The 22,341-nt window shown below is 42.9% G+C and overlaps 1 protein-coding gene and 2 pseudogenes across 3 annotated transcripts in view; 2 read left to right on the plus strand and 1 right to left on the minus strand.

The window, feature by feature from the left end:
• Nucleotides 1-22,341, minus strand: part of CENPF (centromere protein F) — a 61,128-nt gene that overhangs the window by 36,433 nt on the left and 2,354 nt on the right. For 2 of the 3 annotated variants that reach the window (XM_054658796.2, XM_001171564.6), the window contains exons 2-7: nt 13,963-14,165; nt 12,854-13,050; nt 9,232-9,353; nt 8,706-8,797; nt 6,984-7,275; nt 5,649-5,851 (exon numbers count right to left, since the gene is read on the minus strand). In XM_054658796.2, coding sequence (XP_054514771.1) covers nt 5,649-5,851; nt 6,984-7,275; nt 8,706-8,797; nt 9,232-9,353; nt 12,854-13,050; nt 13,963-14,124 — 1,068 coding nt within the window. In that variant the 5' untranslated portion in view covers nt 14,125-14,165. Of the gene's footprint in view, nt 1-3,103; nt 3,206-5,648; nt 5,852-6,983; nt 7,276-8,705; nt 8,798-9,231; nt 9,354-12,853; nt 13,051-13,962; nt 14,166-22,341 lie in introns of those variants that run through there. The other variant, XM_063792088.1, reaches the window with a different exon arrangement.
• LOC129143114 (ubiquitin-conjugating enzyme E2 variant 1-like) lies at nt 14,483-14,922 on the plus strand (annotated as a pseudogene).
• Nucleotides 18,952-22,264, plus strand: LOC104004715 (alpha/beta hydrolase domain-containing protein 17A-like; annotated as a pseudogene).

The following is a 22,341-nucleotide window of genomic DNA, read 5'->3' on the forward strand; positions in this document are numbered from 1 at the left end:
CATAATACTCTGAAACAGTGCCCAGAGCTCAAGTCCTTGAAAATATGTAGCACAACATGACCCTGGGCACTCACTCCGGACCTTTTTATCTGTGAACTGTGGGTGCTGAACTCCAGGTCTGCTGCCAGCTCAACACTCTGTTTCTCCATGAATTCAAGCCTTGTATCTCACAACTTGTAAATACTTGGAAAAGACACTCTACAAACAGCATATGTTCACTTAAGAACACGGTATTGATTTTTGTTACAGTAATTCCATTTCATTTAATAGATAAGTCTAATGTTAGATCTGGAACCAGCATAAACATAGCATAATTTTATTTCAGTTACACATTTGACAAGGACATACTATCCTTAGGGACAAGACAGAAAAGAGTAGACTGAATTTTCAGTTAAATGGATTTCTAGCTCAATGGAAAAAAAGAACCCAAAAAGCACAGAACAAACAAGTATTAAGAACCTGGAAGGGCCGGGCGCAGTGGCTCACGCCTGTAATCCCAGCACTTTGGGAGGCCAAGTCGGGCAGATCACCTGAGGTCAGGAGTTTGAGACCAGCCTGGCCAATATGGTGAAACCCTGTCTCTACTAAAAATACAAAAAAATTAGCTGGGCATGGTGGCATGCACCTGTAATCCCAGCTACCCAGGAGGCTGAGACAGGAGAATCACTTGAACCCAGGAGGCGGAGGTTGCAGTGAGCCAAGATTGCACCATTGCACTCAAGCCTGGGCAACAAGAGTGAAACTCCATCTCAAAAAAAAAAAAAAAAAAAAGAGCCTGAGAGGGTTGGGTGCGATGTCTCACACCTGTAATCCCAGCACTTTGGGAGGCTGAGGGGGGCAAACTGCTTGAGCCTAGGAGTTCAATACCAACTTGGGCAACATGGTGAACCCCGTCTCTGCTAAAAATACAAAAATTAGCCAGGTGTGGTGGTGGGCGCCTATAGCCTCAGCTACTAGGGAGGCTGAGGTGGAAGGAGCCCAGAAGTGGAGGCTGCAGTGAGCCAGGATCACACCACTGCACTCCAGCCTGGATGACAGAGTGAGACCCTGTCTCAAAACAAAAACAAGAACCTGGAGGGAAGACTCTAATAGAAAGCCAGAGCTGTATTCTCAGCAGTATCCTAGTCAAAAATATTAATTCACGATTTTATGTGAAGAAACTTCATTATATGTGTCAGACAGAACAAGGATTTGGTGAACTTGTCACTCCAAAACCAAAGAAGTAAAGTGTAAAAGGAGAAATGTAATTCTTACACACAGGAAGGCCTAGCTTGGTAGAAATGCAACTGAAAATTAGCTTAATTAACTAGGAACTTGAAAATAAGCCATGATAATAACAGCTAATATTATTATAAGTTCACCATGTGCCAGGAACTATGCCAAAACCTGTACAAAAATTATCTCAATCTTTACAACAACCCTATGACACAGGCATTATTAACACAATTTTACTGATTAGACAACTGGGGCTCAGAAGTTCATTAAATAACTGAAAAAGCAATCAAACTGAGATGTGGCAGAGCCAGGTTCAAATCCAAGTCCTTCTAACTTAAAAGACCAAATTACTATTACATAGTGAGACTGCATGAAGATATTAAATGCATGGATCAAAGGAGGTCATAGTTCCACTGAAGTGCCATTGTTCCTTTATATATCTAATCAATCTTTTCCAGAATTTCTCTGTATAAGGCACTGCACTAGGAGAATATATAAAAATGAACCTGATTTTTACTTCCAGGAAGATGGAATAATCACACTTTTCCCTATTCCTCCTAACTAGAACAAATAAAAACCCTGGACATTATAGTAAAACAAACAAGTTTGAAAGGTGGAGAGAAGAAGGCAGACTGACTAAGGAGCTGAGGACCTGAAGAAAAACACTATGGCACTGGGAAAAAAGGACTGTCAACACAGAATCCTATACCCAACAGAATATCCTTCAGGAATGAAAAGAAAATCAAGACATTCTCAAATAAAGGAAAACTAAGGATTTGTAGCCAACAGACTTACCCTAAAAGAAGGGCTAAAGGAAGTTCTCTAAACAGAAAGGAAATAAAGGAAACTGGAAGGAAATCTAGGAGGGAAGGAAGAACAGGCTTAGCAATGATTTTATATATATATACACACACACGTATATATACACACACACACAAATATAATAGGCTTTCCTTCTCTTCCTCAGCTTTTTAAAATATGTTTAAGAGTTGAAGCAAAATGTAGTTCTAAATGTATGTATAGAAAACATTTAAGACAATTCTATTATAAATGAGGGAGGGTAAAAGGACGAAAAGGGAGAAAACAGTCTGTAAAATTCACTAGAACTAGTGAAATGAAGACACCAACAGACTGCGATAAATGTGTATAAATAATGTAATATCTAGAACAATCACTATAAGCTCTACAAAGAGATTCACTGAAAAATATATAGACAAATCAAAATGGATTTTTAAAAAATGTTCAAACAACCCGCAAAGGCAGGAAAAAAAAAAAAGAAAACAAATGAAAAAGCAGAAAGAAATAGAAAACAAAAAATAAAATGGCAGACTTAGGTCACGATATATCAATAATCACATTAAGTATAAATAGCCTAAATATACCCATTAAAAGATAGACAGTGGAGGACAGGTGCAGTGGCTCACATCTGTAATCCCAACACTTTGGGAGGCTGAGGTGGGTGGATCACCTGAGGTCAGGAGTTCAAGACCAGCCTGGCCAACATGGTGAAACCCCGTCTCTACTAAAAATACAAAAATTAGCCGGGCATGGTGGTGGGTGCCTGTAGTCCCAGCTACTCCTATTCAGGAGGATGAGGCAGGAGAATCACTTGAACCTGGGAGGCAGAGATTGCAGTGAGCTGAGATCACGCCTCTGCACTCCAGCCTGGGTGACAGAGTCAGACTCCGTCTCAAAAAAAAAGACAGATAGTGAAAGAGTATATTGAAAAACATGGCCCAATTATATGTTGTCTACACGAAAGTCACCTCAATATAACAAAATAGGTTGAAAGTAAAGAGGAAGAAATACATCATGCTAACAATCAAAGGAAAGCTGGAGTGGCTATATTAATAACAGACAAAGTAGACTTCAGAATAAAGAAAATTACCATGGACACTAAATAGTGATAAAAGGGTCAATCCACCAAGACACAGCAATCCCAAATGTATATGCGTTCACCAACAGAGCTGCAAAATATGTGAAGCAAAAACTGGAAGAAATCAAAGGAGAAACAGACAAATCACAGTTATAGGTGGGGACTCCAACATTCTCTCTCAACAATGAATTGAACAACTAAACAGAAAATTAGCAAGTATATTAACAAACTCAACAACATCATCAACCAACAGGTCCTAATGACATTTTTTTGAGCAATATAAACCTAAAGCAAGCAGCAATCAATGAAATTGAAAACAGAGAAAAAAAAATCAATGAACCAATGGGCTGATTATTTAGAAAGATTAGTAAAGGTCAACGAAACTGACAAATCTCTAGTAAGACTGACACAGAGATAGAGAGAAGACACAAATTACCAACATCAGAAATGAACAAAGAATATCACTACAAATATCAAAAGAATAAGAGAATACAGTGAATAACTCTATATACATAAAGGTGACAACTTAGATGAAAATACAAACTATCCTAATTCCCCCAATATGAAACGGATAATTTTAATAGTTCTATAACTATTTTAAAAATTGAATTTGTAATTTTAAAACTCCCAGAAAAGAAATCTCCCGATTCAAATGATTTCACTAGAGAATTCTACTGAATATATAAAGAAAGAAAAAAAATTCTACACAGTCTCTTTCAGACAACTGAAGAGGAAGGAATACTCTCTAATTTGTGAAACTAGGATACCCTGATACAAATATCAAACAAAGATGGCAGGGGAAAAAAAGAAAGCCAACCAATATCCTTTATGAATACAGACACAAAAAATCCTTAATAAGTTATTAGCAAAAAAAAAATTCAGAAATATATTTTTTAAATTATACACCGTAAGAAATTAGGGTTTATTCCAAATATGCAAGGCTCATTCAAATGTGTGAAAATCAATCAGTGCAACCCACCACATTAACAAGCTATTATTTTGTACAACTGCATATGAATCTACAATTATCTTAAAATAAAAGTTTTAAGTAAACAAATGAAAGAACCTGCCCCAAGAAAGCAAATAATAGAAGTATGTCTACTACAATGGTTTTTACCTAAAGCCTCAGAAATATCTAAAGGGTTTATTAAAAGTCAAATAATTCATTTTTCTCTACAATACTTATTACCATATACCGTACTATCTATGTTACTTTATTTTTGTTATTTTCTGCCTCCCTCTATTAAGATGAAGCTCCACAAGGCAATGATTTTTGTTGATTTATCACTGTTCCAGCCCCAGGTCTGGAGATTTTTGTCTATTTATCACTGTTCCAGCCCCAGGTCTGGAACAGTGCCTAATACATAGCAGGCACAAATAACAATACATGCTTGTGAAATGAGTCAGTAAATGAATGAGTAATAGAAAAAAGAGAAGAAAAGACTGGCTAGAGAGGTAGGCTGGGACCAAAGCAACAACAAGAACAACAACAACAACAAAATAACAGGCTAAGAAGCTTGGCCTCCGTTGGAGTCTTAAGAAGATTCAATGGTGGGTGTACAGTCATCCCTCAGTATCCATGAAGGACTGGTTCCAGGACTCCCTGCAGATACCAAAATCTGAGGATGATCAAGTCCCTGATATAAAATGGTATAGTGTTTGCATATAACCTATGCACATCCTCCCACACACTTTAAATCATCTCTAGATTACTTATAATACCTAATACTATGTATATGCTATGTAAAATATTTGTAATAATGTATTTGTTTAGAAAATAATGACAAGGAAAAAAAGGTCTGTATATGATCAGTACGGACAAAGCCATTCTTTGAGACAGAATCTCACCCTGTCGCCCAGGCTGGAGTGCAGTGGCACAATCTCTGCTCACTGCAACCTTTGCCTTCCAGGTTTAAACAATTCTTGTGCCTCAGACTCCCGAGTAGCTGGGATTACAGGTGTGCACCACGTAGTGGAGACAAGGTTTTGTCATGTGGGCTAGCTGGTCTTGATCTCCTAGCCTCAAGTGATCTGCGTGTCTCAACCTCCCAAAGTGCAGGGATTCGGGTGTAAACCACGGGTGCCCGGCCTTTTTTTTTTTCCCCTAAATACTTACAATCCATAGTTGGTTGAATCCATGAATGCAGAACTCATGGGTACAATGGACCAACTATATATACGATCCCAAGAGCAGATTAATTAAATCCTATCAAATGTCCTAAAACTCCTTTAAAGTGCCATTAAGTGCCTATTTTAATGTGGCACACATCATGCTAGATGCTGTATATACATTTTCTTCATTCTCTATTACCCCCTGCAACATAAAAGAGATCAGTGACTTGCCCAACGTCACTCAGCTGGGAAAGTACGGCACCAGGCTTGATCCCGGATCTGCCCAACTTAAAACAGCTTTCTAGTTCAGTTGCCTCAAGAGTACCTAATATATATTAACAAAGAACATTACTGACATTTCATAAACTTATGTATAAAATACTCTTTCTAAATAATTATATGAAAAGATGAAGATTTCTCCAGTAATTCACGAAAAGTCAAGTACCTTGGTTGACGCCTGGTCGTATTGTGCTGTTGTTCTCACTAGTTCATCCCTACATTTGTTCAAAACTTTCTCTTTTTCAATTAATTCCACTTTTGCTTTCTCCAGTTGGAGTTGGAGTTCTTGAAACTTATTCACTTGGCCTTTCATTTCTTTTTCATGTCCTTGCAGGCGTAGTTCCAACTCATTAATCTTGTTTCTTAGCTCTTAAACCACAAACAAAAATCACACTCCAATTCATATATATCTTTCCCAAAATGTTCATAACTTATCATTTGTTTTATTCTTTTCTGAAATCTTTGACGAAACAAATATTTACACTAAATACAGAAGCTACTTTAATTGGATTTAATTTCAATAGTTAGTTTCTATTGTCATTTGCATTCAAATACTCTATAGAAAGCAGGAGAAACAGATTTTCTTACATTTTAACAAAGAAACTTGGTGGGGGGAATGCTTTTCTAAAATCAGGAACGCTATCTTCTTATTGAGACTGTGAAAAGTACATCACATATGACACCCTTTGTTAAAATTACCATTTAGTTTTACACAACAGCAAACTATATTTGTTTTTTGCCCATATCAATGCAAATCAGTGCTAAGCAGTGAAAAGTTCACCCTCCTATATTCTCTGGTAGTTTTACCTCCAGTAAACATCAAGACAGTGTGAACCTCCCATACTGCCAAAATTAACAATGATTTTTTTTCCACTTTTTTCCCACATACGCACAACATTGGTTCCAATGGCATTGGCTAGGTGACAGCTCTCACCAGTGAACACTGACAGTGATTTTCAATATATCACAGCACTGGAAATTATCATCTTCTACAGAGTAGATTCCAAAACACCACCTGGTACCCTTGGCTGTCAGCTGCAGCGTGGCACAGCAGCCAAGGTTACAGGTTTGCTCCCATATGGACAACCTGGCAGGGCACAGCAAAGCTGTTCTGCAGACACACACACAACCTCTGGCCAAAGCTGGTCAGACCACAGCCTGGTTCTGTGGGTCACAAAAGGAGCCAGATGAGAAGCATGGGGAGTGTAAACTGTAACCAACCCACTCGCCCTGCTTCTGGAAAGATAAATCAAAGCCTCTCAACCTACTTTAGAGGCTTCCAGGCACCAGCTTTTCAATACAAATAAAACTACATTCCAACACTATGATGCCTTTTATCATTATTGAAAAGACAGTATATTTCACATAACCAGTCTAGGATGTTGAACACCGATGTGCCTAACAAAACACATAAGCACTTTATGGGATTAAAAATATCTGAAATCACCTGTGAAATTACCTCAAGCAAAGTGAATTTAAACTTAACTTAGCTCAATGTTACCTTGATTCTGCGCTTTTAATTGATCCAAAAGATGAGGACTGCTAGAATTGTCAAAGAAACTGCTATTAGCATCTCTTTTCCCTATTTGCAAAGTTGATCGACTTGGAGTCACCTCTTGTTCCCCAGAAAAGTAAGATGCAGAGAAATCTCTCCTAATTGGAGTTCTTTGAGAATTAGATGAAAGATGACTTGGGGTCTTCTCTTGCTGCCATGAGAACACAGATGATGAAGCCTGATGCCGGGCAATGTCGCGGTGATTCATAGTGGCTTGTGGAAGAGTCTGGCTTGCTTTCTGTAGAAACAGAATCTCTTTAGAGGCCTTTAAAGATCTTATATACTCAAGGCTATTTATTTTCAGATAGAATATAAAGCCATAATCCCAAGAAGTTAACAGTTGCACTGCATACCAACAAAGAACATTCATCAAGTCAAGTAAACCATAAGTCTAATACCCAGTGATGGAATGTTCTAATGCTCGACTTCTTAGCATTGAAGGAATAAGCTACTACCATCTCATGCCCAATCTATTCCAAATAGGCTAAGTCTTAGTATTTATTCTGCATCCTTCTTAGAACCCATTAAACATATGTGAGTATTCACTTTCATTCTGAATTCCAAAACTGGCTTTTCTTTGCCTGTCCTTGGTTACCTCCCCCTATAGCTTTGCCCAAGAGAATCAAAGTTAAACATCACACTAAAGAACTATTTCAAAAATCTCACATTCCACCATATCACTATCCCAAAAAAAGTCACATCGAGTGTTTAATAGTATATAATATACATTTGTGGATGATCTACCGCTTTGTATTGTTCTATGCTTCTCTCTGCCTCCATTCTGACAAATATCAAGACATGGAGGTGAATGCAGCATTAGATTTTTACAGCAAGCACTTTTTTTTGCCATAGGAAGAGGGTTAATGTTTACTAGAGACTCAAATTTTCCATACAACATCTCTAGGAATCAATGTCAAGGGAAGAATTGATACAAATGACTGAACTGGATGACAAAGCACACGATATTTCTAGGACAAACTAGAGAATGAGTACTTAATTTTTATTCATCTTGATAAGCAATGCCTTTGCTACATATCAGAATCCTAATGACATCAAAATGAGGGTTAAAGTTATGAAAAGAATAAAAATTGTTAAAGCTCTAAGCCAGAGGTACTTCTGCATTCTCAGCATTTAAGGTACCTACTTATAAATTCAGCCTTAAACGGCTTGCTGAATTGTGCCATCTCATCAAGTCCTTATGTTTAGTGGAAAGCCACCAGTAAGTGCCAAACTGGAAACTGTTTTCAGCAAATAACACGTGAACAAAAATGGTAGAGGTAAAATTCAATAGATCAAAAGGACTATATAGGAAGCAACTGCCTCCAGGTGATAAAGCCAGGCAGGGAGCATCACGACTAATTCTCTGGCCCCACTGTCTCCAAGAATAGCCCTGATCACTAGGTCTTAATAGGGAAATAATTAAGTGGACATTATATGAACATTTAATATTTAGGGATAAACTAACCTCCCCACTCTATTTTACTCATTCCACCCTATTTTTAAAACTAAAAAATAATCACCTCCACTGAGCCCAAAACCTTTTCTCAGCACACACACACACAAAAAGGCCAGCTCTATGTAAAACAGATTTTCCTCTAACCTTGTTCTATTCTATATCAAAGTATTCTATAACTGCATACTCTATTATAGGGCCCATAATTAACTTACTTTAGCCTGCAAGGCTTTAACCTCTGCCTCTAATCTTTTTCGTTCTTCAACCTCTTTATTATATTTTTCTTTTAGATCTTCATACTTGGAACCTAGAAACAGACAATCAAATACAGTTTTCTTTCAGTCATTGATTCCATGAAGGAATTCACAGATCAACAACGATTTTGACAGTCTAGAAATGAGTATCTTAGTAGAAACAACATTTTGGTTAGGGAAATAGATCAAACTATTGATCAAATTACTCAAATATCAAAACACATAAAAACATAAGTGTTTTAAATATTCTGAAATTGAATTTCTTTGAAAATATACCACAGAAGGATAAAGTAAAAAGCTTAAAAGCTCAATCCAGTAGCTCAACATAATTCAACAGATATGCAAATGGATATGTAACAAGTGGCTGCAGTTTTTAAACATATACATTAAAAGTTTAATTCAAAGTTGAATTAATTCATTTATTTTGCAGAATTAAAATCTCAAGCTAAACAAAAAGCTGTCTATACCAAGGAAAAAAATGCATTACCACTATAATATTGACTTGGTGTTAGTGGAGTTGTAAAAATTTTTTGTGGTGTATTGCATGGATTCAGAGAGACATCTGCAGACTGCGCAGCTTGTTGGCTTCTTTCAAGCTCAGATTTACACCTGTTAGAAAAGGACCCAAGAGGCAGACAAATCAGTTAGAGCAAAGGCTACAGAATACCAATGCCTTACATTCCCAGAGAGTAATAAACTTACAAAGAAACCCATCCACTAAGAATTCTTAACCATTTCATTTATCCAACAGGCATTTCATAAGGTCTAACTTATGTGCCAGACATAAACACAGTCCTGTGTCTTCAAAGGAACTCAGTCTAGTAAAAGAAACAGAAATATAAACCAGTAAGTACAACGTTATAAAGGCTATAAGGAAGATCTATAATAACCACTATGACAGTGATATGGTTTGGCTGTGTTCCCACCCAAATCTCATCTTGAATTGTAGTTCCCATAATCCGCATGTGTGGTGGGGTGGGGGGGACCTGTTGAGAGGTGATTGAATCATGGGGGCAGTTTTCCCATGCTCTATTCTCGTGATAGTGAGTTCTCACAAGATCTGATGGTTTTATAAGGGGCTTCCTCCTATGCTTGGTTCTCATTCTTCTCCTTCCTGCCACCATGCGAAGAAGGGTGTGTTTGCTTCCCCTTCCGCTATGATTGTAAGTTTCCCAGCAGAAAAGAAAAGCCCTGTGGAACTGTGAGTCAATTAAACCTCTTTCCTTTATAATTTACCCAGTCTCAGGCAGTTCTTTATAGCAGTGTGAGAACAGACTAATACAGACAGCAAAGAAGAGTTGGAGGATTGGAATATATTCCAAGCAAATTTCATATTCTAAGCCAAAGACAGGGACATAAAAGAACCTAGAACTTCAGAAACACGGGAAGAAAGTGGTGTCATTGAAGCATGGGCTCAAATCGTGAGAATAAATTACATTACTTAGGTTAGTCAGTTATTTCAAAAACATAGACTTGATATACAGATCATACATTATATGACATTTTTAAAACACAGATATAAAAATTAAATCAATATAATGCATCTAGAAAAGATATGGCTGGAAATAGTTACAAGAAATGGGAAACATAAGTTATATATTGTATATATGTATACCCTGTATAAAGGTATTCAGAACTATCATGCAAGTAAGCTCTGAACACCTTTCAAAACCAAAAAACCCACATTAAAAGAGGGCTCAATTCTTCCAACTCTCTTAGTCTCTGACTTTAGTTTAACATAAAAAATAAAATGAAAACTCTTTTAGAATGGCTAATGGTGTGCACCGGTCTCTTTGCCATGACATATTACTTAAAACAGGAAGTAAAGAAAGTAATGCCGGGCCCAGTGGCTCATGCCTGTAATCCCAGCACTTTGGGAGACCAAGGCGGGCAGATAACCTGAGATCAGGAGTTCGAGATCAGCCTGGCCAACTTGGCGAAAACCCCTCTCTACTAAAAATACAAAAATTAGCCAGGCATGGTGGTGTGCACCTGTAGCCCCAGCTGGGAGGCTAAGGCAGGAGAATCGCTTGAACCCAGGAGGCGGAGGTCGCAGTGAGCTGAAACTGTGCCACAGCACTGCACTCCAGCCTGGGCAACAGAGCAAGACTTTGTCAAAAAGAAAAAAAGAAAAAGAAAAAGAAGAAAGAAAGAAAGAGAAAGAAAGAAAGAGAGAGAGAGAGGGAGGGAGGGAGGGAGGGAAGGGAAGGGAGGGAGGGAGGGAAGGGAAGGGAGGGTGGAATGAAAGAAGAAAGAAAGAAAGAAAGAAAGAAAGAAAGAAAGAAAGAAAGAAAGAAAGAGAAAGAGGAAGGAAGGAAGGAAAGAAGGAAGGAAAGAAAGAAACAAAGAAAGCAAGCAAGCCCTTAGCTCCATTTAGCTCCAAATTTAATCTGAGAAGAGGCAATGTATGAGCTAAAAATGACTTCTCAGCAAATCAAACCACCACATCTGAGCTTACAGTAGGAAACAGCAAGGTCCAATGGAAATGTTCCACTAGTATTTAAAAAGCACCGAGAAATAAGTAAAATTAATATTTAATTTAACTTGCTATTTTCAAGATACTCTCATTTCAACTTGTAATTAATAGGAAAGTTACTAATAAAATATTTTACATTTTTTCATACTAAATTTTCAGAATTTGGCATCCATCATACACTACAGCTCATCTCAATTTGCACCAGCCACATATAAAGTACATCATAACTGCCACATGTAGCCAGTGACTACCATATTGGACATTGCAGGTCTACAGATTAGCAAAGATGTCACAAATCTGCTGATTCGAGGTGAATTTTGAAGAATCTTGCAAAACCAGTGTTTCTTTTCCACTTTAAATTCGTATCTTATTCTCTTTTCCCTATCCTTTCATTTTAAACAAAGTTATTTATTACTTAAACAAAATATACCCTATTATTTTCATAAACCATTTTTTCTTCTTCCCCCTAAGAAGAAAAACACAAACACCATCACCAAAAAAGCACTACAAAGCTAAAAGCATTTTCTACTAGGTTGAACTATATGAGATTGCCAATCTCCACAGTTTTAACAAACATTCCAAACGGTTCAACCTCACTTGTTGGAGACCTTCCAGAAACCTAATCAGTGGCAACTGATGGAAAAAATAAGTTTCTGCAATGCATTTGGAAGTTAGCAGTGTACATTTTAAAACCATATTCAGTAGTTTTTGTAGTCTACTAGATAAGAAGAATATTTTAAAACCAAATGTGCTATAAGGATATGGCACGAACTCGGCTCACTGCAACTTCCGCCTCCCAGGTTCAAGCGATTCTCCTGCCTCAGCCTCCTGAGTAGCTGAGATTAGAGGTGCCCGCCACTACACCTCGCTAATTTTTGTATTTTTAGTAGAGAGGGGGTTTCACCATGTTGGCCATGCTGGTCTCAAACTCCTGACCTCAGGTAATCCACTTGCCTCGGCCTCCTAAAGTGCTGGGATTACAGGCATGAGCCACCTATCCCAGCCAAAAGGAAACATTTTTTAAATTATCACACAACCTTGCAGATTGGGCCTGCTTATATTCTGTCTCCAATCTCAACTGGGCCCTCCATGCTATTCCATCCTTTTATAATTCCCTAGTTCTCCCTCTCATTCTCTACAGCAGCTTTTCCACCCAGAGAAAACACGAGCCATCAGTATGCTTCAACTAATTTCCATCTTTTCGGTAACAACTGTCGATAGTTTTATTTTAACAAGTACTATCATACTATCAAATAATGCTATGTAACCAGTATTATCATACTATCAATTTGATAGTATGATAGTACTATTTATTATCGTATTACCCAGTGACCAACAGTGTCTGAATCATGGTACAGCTTAATAAACATATACTGAATGAATACATGAGTAATGCAGCAAACATTTGATAAATTTATATCGTACTGAGCTATGCAATGATAAAACCAAATCACTGTTTGTTTGTTTTTAATCTTCCACTCTTTCAAGTTACGGTACAGAGACCGAATCATTACTTATTCTACCGGGAAAAAAAATTGCAAAGTATAATAATTATATTGTTAAAGGAAAAGACAAACGCATCTGATTAATACATACAAACATCATCCCTATAAATACCATCCCAAAATATTACCTTTTAAGTTCCTGTTCCAGTTTTTCTATTTGTTTTTTGCCTGAATTCAGTTGTCCTTCCTGGAAATTCACTTGTGACTCCTTTACTTGAAGTTCATGAGAAATCTTCTGCTTAGTTTTCTCCAGACTTTCACATATTTCCATCAATCTTTGATTCTCCCTTTTCAGGTTTGTACCCTCGGTTTTTTCATTTTCAACCTAATGAGAATTGTTCAGAAGACAATAACTCCCTTATTTTGTGAATTTAGCAAGTATTATTGGTAAACCTGAGTCTAACATTGACTACTAAATTCCTGAGATACAGCTGCAATAAGCCATATGAACACAGAAATTTTAGGTGATCACACTTGGAAGCCAATAGATAGGAAACTTCTTTGAAGTCATGTAGTATATCATCTTTGGCCAGACACACCCATCCTAGAAAGGGAGTCTTTACTATCCTTTCAAAAATTAAAAAATAGGAAATAAATCCTATAAATCTCCCTTAACAATTCATTTTCAAGTTTGGCTGCTAAAACCAGTTATTGTTAGAAACCAGAAAATTCTCCCACAAGCAAAATCCTTTTAGAAGCAATGACTGTATCACTATTTAGTTGGCTAATAGAGAGGTAATTTTTAAAAAGTACTGTTTAGTTTTCATTTTCTAGACCTGAAAAAGTTGAGGAATACCAAGGTAAAAAGCCCAGTCTAAGAAAGCCACAACCATTTAACTGCAAAATGCTCTAATACTGTCCCCAGATTAGGAGCAGACACCTTTTGCCTTGCTGCTATGCAGTGCAAAAGCAATCCCCAATTCATGGTCCCACATGGAAGTTGAAATGGAACTCAATAGCCCTAAATATTAGCAGGTAAGCAGAAATGAGGACAGAAATGGGGAAAATTAAAAGCAATTAAAATAAAAATGACTCAAAAAAAAAAGAAGGGGATTGGGGCCTGGGGCAGGGGTGGGGGAGGGGAGAGGAATTACCACCTGAAGATAGCAAAATCATTTTTCTCTAAATGTAAAGAAGATGAAATAATTAATCCAAAAATGAGTGAACAGTTTTAAATACCAGCACTTCTTTGTCAATAATGAGTGAACAGCTACAAATACCAGAGCTTCAGGGGTACCTTCTGTTTTTGCTTCTGCAGCGCAGCCTCCAGACTGTCAAGCTGAAACTGCCTTTGCTGCTTTTCCTTCTTCAGTTTGTCAAGCTGTCCTTCAAGCTCTTGAATTTTCTGAAGAGCTCTTGTAGGCAGGCCTTCTTTCCATTCTTCCAAAGCCCAGCTCATTTTGTTCTGCCTTCTTTATTACTCCAACATTTGTAAATAAACTGAAAAGAATAACCAGACTGTTGGTCTTACCATAGTAAAAGGAAACAAAGTCTCAGAAATTAATGAATCTATCTAACCACCCCTAAAAATCAAGTTTCAAGACCACATTTCAAAAGATAACAAAGTATAATACCTATCCTTCTCCATCCTCTGAAAGGTGGCAACCAATAATTGATTCTGAAGTATATACTGTCCTGCTTAGTTTCCCTTTGCTTTCTGTTTTTCTTATTTCTCGGTGTTGACTTCTTATATCACTACCTGCTTTCTATTGCTCAGTTTTTTCATTATACAAAACATGGGGCAACAGTGATGCAAGATGGCAGTCACCACAGGATCAGGAGTAAAAGTCTCTCGAAGTTTCCAACTGATGGAAGAACTCAAAGAAGGCCAGAAAAGGGTAGGAGATGGCACAGTTAGCTGGGGTTTAGAAGATGATGAAGACCTGGGACAAGATGGACAGGGATGATAATTGGGCCTCCAAGAATGATTTATGAAAATCAAGTATACAGCCTTAAAATAGAATGTATCCTAAATGCCCAGAAGCACCCTGCCTTTGTAAGATTTGTAACAAAAATTAATATAAATAGGGTTAATAGTTCTAATGGAGTGGTGGACCAAAGAGCCATATCAGTGCTAGCAAAATGGCAGAATTCATGTAGCATCAAAGTTGTCCTACAAGAGCTTTGGTACCTAATGATGTCTAAAGAAAATGTGACACTCCTTCAGCTGCCTGAAGGACAGGGTTACAGCAGATAATCAAAAAGAAAAACCATAGGCCCTTCCCCTTCCTGCCCCCCCATTCTATTTAAACAGTCTTCATCTTCCACAGTAGTAAATTTTCTAGATATGTCTTGTAGACCTCAAAGGACTGGAAAGGAAGCTCCCATTCAAAGGAAATTTATCTTAAGATACTGTAAATTATACTAATTTTTTGTCCATTTGAAACACGTTAGTTGCGCTGTAACAATTATCCTGCCATGTGTAACATCCTGTCCACATACTTGAATTTCTGGGATCAAGAAAGTATATTTAAATTGATTCCCATCATAACTGGTGGAGTACATCTAACTCAACTGTGAAAAGACATATCACATAATCACCTTGCTGCTGATTAAATGGCCTGGGGCCTCTGCCTTCTCCTGTGGGATTACTGTTGGGTGTACAGGGTACTTTGTCTGCACCCCTGGTTTCCAAAAAAATTAAGGAGGAGGGACGCCTCCTCAACTCCTTCTATGAGGCCAGCATCATCCTGATACCAAAACCTGGCAGAGACCCAACAAAAAAAGAAAACTTCAAGCCAATATACTTGATCAACGATGCAAAATTCCTCAAAAATATACTTGCAAACCAAGTCCAGCAACAGATCAAAAAGCTAATCCACCATAATCAAGTAGGCTTCGTCGCCAGGATTTACGGTTGGTTCAACATACGCAAATCAATAAATATGATTCATCACATAAGCATAACTAAAGACAAAAATGACATGATTATCTCATGCAGAAAAGCTTTCATTAAAAATTCAACATCCCTTCACGTTAAAAACTCTCAATAAATTAGGTATTGAAGGAACATACCTCAAAATAATAAGAGCCATCTATGACAAACCCACAGCCAACATCATACTGAATGGGCAAAAGCTGAAAGCATTCCCCCCTTGAAAACTGGCAAGGAGGCCCTCTTCCACTACTCCTATTCAACATACTATTGGAAGTCCTGGCCAGAGCAACCAGGCAAGAGGAAGAAATAAAAGGCATCCAAATAGGAAGAGAGGAAGTCAAACTACCCGTTTGCAGACAATGTGATCCTACATCTAGAAAACCCCATAGTCTTGGCCCAAAAGCTCCTTCAGTTGATAAACAACTTCAGCCAACTCTCATGATACGAAAATCAATATACAAAAATCACTAGCATTCCTATACACCAACAACAGCCAAGCCAAGATCCAAGTCAAAAATGCAATCTCATTCACGATTGCCACAATATGAATAAATCACCTAGAAATACAGCTAACCAGGGAGGTGAAAGATCTGTACAATAAGAATTAGAAGGCTGGGCTCAGTGGCTCACGCCTGTAATCCCAGCACTTTGGGAGGCTGAGGTGGGCAGATCACCTAAGGTCAGGAGTTCAAGACCAGCCTGGCCAACATGGTGAAACCCCATCTCTACTAAAAATACAAAGATTAGCTGGGTGTGGTGGCAGATGCCTGTAATCCCAGCTACTCAGGAGGCTGAGACAGGAGAATCACTTGAACTTGGGAGGCAGAGGTTGCAGTGAGCCGAGATCACACCACTGCACTCCAGCCTGGGCAACAAAGAGCGAAACTCCATCTCAAAAAAAGAAAGAATTAGAAAACACTGCTCAAAGAAATCAGAGATGACACAAATGGAAAAACATCCCATGCTCATGAATATGAAGAATCAGTGTCATTGAAATGGCCATACTGCCCAAAGCAATTTGCACATTCAATGCTATTCCTATCAAACTACCAAAGACATTGTTCACAGAACTAGAAAAAACTATTTTAAAATTGATATGGAACCAAAAATAAGCCCAAATAGCCAAGACAAGCCTAAGCAAAAAGAACAAAGCTGACAGCATCATGTTACCCTACTTCAAACTATACTACAGGGCTGCAGTAACCAAAACAGCATGGTACTGGTACAAACACAGACACATAGACCAATGGAACACAATAGAGAGCCCAGAAATAAGCCGCACACCTACAACCATCTGATCTTTGACAAAGCTGACAAAAACAAACAATGGGGAAAGGATTCCCTATTCAATAAATGATGAGATAGCTGGCTAGCCATATGCAGAAGAATGAAACTGGACCCCTTCCTTACACCATATACAAAAATTAATTCAAGATGGATTAAAGACTTAAATGTAAAACCACAAACTATAAAAACCACAGAAGACAACCTAGGCAATACCATCCTGGACACAGGAATGGGCAAAGATTTCATGACAAAGACACTAAGAACAATCACAACAAAAGCAAAAATTGACAAATGAGATCTAATTAAACTGAAGAGCTTCTGCACAGCAAAAGAAACTCAACAGAGTAAAAAGACAACCTAAAGAATGGGAGAAAATATTTACAAACTATGCATCTGATAAAGGTCTAATATCCAGCATCTATAAGGAACTTAAATTTACAAGAGAAAAACAACAACCCCATTAAAAAGTAGGCAAAGGACATGAACAGACACTTTTCTAAAAAAAAAAAAAAAAAAAAAAAAAAAAAAGTGGCTAACAAGCATATGAAAAAAAGCTCAATATCACTGATCATTAGAGAAATGCAAATTAAAACCACAATGAAATACCATCTCACACCAGTCAGAATGGCTATGATTAAAAAGTTAAAAAATAACAGATGCTGGCCAAGTTGAGAAGGGAACACTTATACACTTTTGGTGGGAGTGTAAATTAGTTCAACCATTGTGGAAAGCAGTATGGCAATTCCTCAAAGAGCTAAAAACAGAACTACCATTCAACCCAGCGCCTGGGTATATACCCAGAGGAATATAAATCATTCAGCCATAAAGACACACGCATGGCCAGGCACATGGGAGGCCAAGGCAGGTGGATAACTTGAGCTCAGGAGTTCAAGACCAGCCTGGGCAACATGGCAAAATCCCGTATCTACCAAAAAAAAAAAAAAAAAAAAAAAAAAATGCACACACAAATGTTCATTGCAGCACTGTTCACAATAGCAAAGACATGCAATCAATCTAAATGCCCATCAATGACAGATTGGATAAACAAAATGTAGTACACATATACCATGGAATACTATGCAGCCGTAAAAAAGAATGAGATCATGGTTTTTTGCAGGAACATGGATGGAATTAGAGGCCATTATCCTTAGCAAACTAATGCAAGAACAGAAAACCAAATGAACACAAAGAAGGGAACAATAGACACTGAGGCCTCCTTGAGGGTGGAGAGTTGGAGGAGGAAGAGCAGAAGAAAAAATAACTATTGAGTATTAGGCTTAGTACCTGGGCAACAAAATAATCTGTACAAAAATCCCCCATGACATGAGTATACCTATATAACAAACCTGCATATGTACCCCCGAACCAAAAATAAAAGCTAAGAAAAAAATAATATTTTGCCATAAGGTTTTCAGGTGAAATAGGTCCTATAAACAAAGAAAATGCATGACAAGATATTCTGCATATGCTCCTCCTTCCCTCTTCACATGGTTAATTACCACTCACACTTTGTCCCTCTTCCTCTGGGAAACTTTTCTGAGATCCCTGACCCGGCCATAGTTTCCCATCATAGTTACTCACAGCACAGGTAGCCCATCTCCTTCCAAGCAGTTATCATTTTTTAATAATGAATGCATGCATGAATGAAGAGTGAATGCCGTATTAGTACTAGAATCACTGCAAAAGGTGGTAAAGTCATGCTCCAGACAGACACTGACCAGGAAAGACATATACAGTACAACCTTAGAGATTCAAAGCGGATTCTTCGGGGGGAGCTGCGGCGGTGGCGATGCAGGAGGCCGGCCGGGGCGCGGAGGGACCGATGGACGCACGGGCAGGCGGCCGGGAGCCATGGAGTGCGGCCCTGGGGCCCGGGCCGGGGTGGGCTTCCCACGGCATGACATGGAGACCTGTGGTTGCGAGGCTCCCTGGGGCTCGGCTTGGACCGCGATGGGGCTGGGCCCTGGCCTCCTAACGGGGCTGCCGTCTGGGGCGGTAGCTGGGGGGGCGCCCTCCCCCCTGCCCGCGACTCGGAGCACCCCCACCCCTCCCCTGCTGGGCCAGGCCGGGCGGCGTTGTTGGCGGGGGCCCCGGTGGAGGCCTGGCCCGGGCGGCGCCCGCCATGAACGGGCTGTCGCTGAGTGAGCTCTGCTGCCTCTTCTGCTGCCCGCCCTGCCCCGGCCGCATCGCTGCCAAGCTCGCCTTCCTGCCGCCGGAGGCCACCTATTCCCTGGTGCCTGAGCCCGAGCCGGGGCCTGGTGGGGCCGGGGCCGCCCCCTTGGGGACCCTGCGGGCCTCCTCGGGCGCACCCGGGCGCTGGAAGCTGCACCTGACGGAGCGCGCCGACTTCCAGTACAGCCAGCGCGAGCTGGACACCATTGAGGTCTTCCCCACCAAGAGCGCCCGCAGCAACCGCGTCTCCTGCATGTATGTTCGCGGCGTGACTGGTGCCAGGTACACGGTCCTCTTCTCGCACGGCAACGCCGTGGACCCGGGCCAGATGAGCAGCTTCTACATTGGCCTGGGCTCCCGCCTCCATTGCAACATCTCCTACGACTACTCCGGCTACGGTGCCAGCTCGGGCAGGCCTTCCGAGAGGAACCTCTATGCCGACATCGACGCCGCCTGGCAGGCCCTGCGCACCAGGTGAGGGCAACCCTGGGGGCAGCTCAGCCTGGGCACACCCAAGAGGGGACCAGGCCGGGGGCCGGGGGGGCAGGCTTCCCTGGGAGGAAGGTGGGCGGCCCTGCAGGAGGGGAGCCACAGTGGATGCACAGGGCCAGAGGGCCGGACAGGCGAGCTTGGGTGTGCAGGTGCAGCCTCCACATGGCTGAGGTGTGGCCAGGCGGTCCTTCCACACCCTGGCCTGTGGAGCCAGGCTCCCTGGGAACCCCTGGCCTGAGGACGGGAAGGGGCTGAGCTTGTCACAGGGGCGTGGATGCCACCCGGCGGGAGGGAGTGGGTGGTGTCTGGGGGTCTGTGCACGTGTGGCTGGGGCCCCATCGGCCGAGGCAGCACTTGGGGCCAAGTGAGGCAAGGCTGCTGCATCCAGGTCCCGAGGCCTGGCCCATGAGGCCCTGTGGCTGCGGAGCTTGGCCATCCCGGGGCAGGGCCTGCAGGGTCAGGTGCAGACCCCCAGCACACATCCGAGGTCTGGGCCAGCCTCCATTCCAGATCCAGCCCTCCTAGTCATCCAGGTCCCCAGCCCTGCGCTTGCCTGGGCCCTTCACCGGTGTTTGAGCACCACCCGGGCCAGTGCTGCTTTGGACGAGGAGACCCGGCTGGGCCTCTGGTGACCTTTCCTGCTCGCCATCCACTGGGGCTGTCTCGTCCTGGCCCTGCCCAGCCCACTGGTCTGACCTGCTCCCGCAGGGACCAGGCATAGCTCTGAGAAGTCAGAGGCCCTGGGGAGGTGGGGTCCTCGTTGCCTTGGTGATATTGCAGGCAGTCCCTGCTGTGGGCCTGGGAGCTGGTCCCCTGGCACCACCCTGGCTCTGGGGGCCTCCCAGCAGTGTGGGGCGCTGACACCAACCACTTCATGCGACTTCCTCGGCCCCTCCTGTCTCTACTGCCTGGGCCACTGGCAGAGTCACACCCGCCATGGCCAGCTCTGAGCTCTGTCTGCTCAGCCATCTGTCCTGCTGCCACTTTGTCCTGCAGGAACCTAGGCCCAGAGCTGTGAGGCGGAGGCCAGAGCGTGCCCAGGGCCTCCACTGGGGATATGTCCTGTTCGTTTGAGTGGTGACATCCAGGTGGCAGCTGGGGGCTCCTGCCTGTAGCAGATGACAGGGCTGGGCTGGCTCAGCACACTACTGACCATGGCTGCCAGGGAACAGGCCAGGGAGGCTGAGGCAGAGCTGGGGCCACAGGCACAAGCCAGGCAGCATCCTTTGGGGCATGGGTGAGTGGCGAGCTGTGGAGTGCTGCCAGGAGGCTGGGATTCCAGGCCAGGGAGGGGGACAGCCCTGCTGGTGGAGTCCGAATGCCAGGCAGAGGGGACGCACACCTGCCCATGTTCCTGCCTTGCAAGAGGGCATCTGCCTGGGATCAGAGCCTGGAGCGTGTGGGAGGAGAGTTGTGAGGTCCCAGCATGGGCAGGGTGGCAGGTGGGTCCCGCGTGGTTGGGACTGGGCACGAGGAGGCCTTGTAACTGGTGCTGGATCAGCTGGGTCAGGGGCCGCACACCAGTGACCTGGGGGTGGGGGTGGCCCTGGGTGGGAGCTGGTGATACTGAGGTGGCCGAGAACTTGTCCACTCCCAAGGGAAGGTGCTGGTGGGAGGGGGTGCCACCTCCGCAGCCACAACCCTCGATGCTGACGTGGGTTGCACTGGCATCTCATTGGGCGTGGGGACTCCGAGAGTCCAAAATTGGGTGGAGACATTTGGGGACACAGCTGCCTGAATTCCTCATGGCCAAGGGGGTGGGCAAGGGCTGCAGGGAGGAAGAGTGTCCGCTGTCCTGGCCAGTGCACCAGGAACGGCTTTCTAACCCGGGCAGGAAGGCGTGAAGCATTCAGGATGTGGGGGGCACACAGTTCCCAGTGTGCACCTAGGGGTGATCAGGAGGAGGAGAGGCGCCAGGGCCTCCCCTACCTCCGCCCCAGGGCCACTCCGTAGGCGGGATCCCTGCAGATCCTAGCTAGGAAACGCCAGTGAACGGCAGCGCCAGGGAACGGGGGGCCGCTGGCTTCGCCCACCGCCGCGGTGTTGAGGGCTGGGGGTGGCCCTCGGGACTGGTGTGGAGCCTGGGCCTGACCCACTGACTTGGCTGAGTGGGGAGACTGGAGGGTGGCATCCGGAGCTGGGCCCGGGGACGCCCGCTGGCGGGAAGGGTGCGCGCGCGTCGGAGGCCGCGGCTGACCCTGCTCCGGCGCCGCCAGGTAGGGCACCAGCCCGGACAGCATCATCCTGTACGGGCAGAGCATCGGCACGGTGCCCACCGTGGACCTGGCCTCGCGCTACGAGTGTGCCGTGGTGGTGCTGCACTCGCCGCTCACCTCGGGCATGCGCGTCGCCTTCCCCGACACCAAGAAGACCTACTGCTTCAACGCCTTCCCTAACATCGAGAAGGTGTCCAAGATCACGTCGCCCGTGCTCATCATCCACGGCACGGAGGACGAGGTGATCGACTTCTCGCACGGGCTGGCGCTCTACGAGCGCTGCCCCAAGGCGGTGGAGCCACTGTGGGTGGAGGGCGCCGGGCACAACGACATCGAGCTCTACAGCCAGTACCTGGAGGGCCTGCGTCGCTTCATCTCCCAGGAGCTGCCCAGCCAGCTCGCCTAGCGGCGGCCCCAACCGGCCAGACCTCAGCAATAACGCGGCCCCCGGACCTCACCCCGCGCCGGCCCCCCAGGGGCTGCATGTGGACCCCGGGCGGCCCAGGGGACCCCGCTCCGACCTAGGGGCTGTGGACGATGTACAGGCAACAGAGCTACGCACTCCTTTCCT

The sequence above is a fragment of the Pan troglodytes genome, chromosome 1 (assembly GCF_028858775.2).
Source record: "Pan troglodytes isolate AG18354 chromosome 1, NHGRI_mPanTro3-v2.0_pri, whole genome shotgun sequence".
Lineage (NCBI taxonomy): Eukaryota > Metazoa > Chordata > Mammalia > Primates > Hominidae > Pan > Pan troglodytes.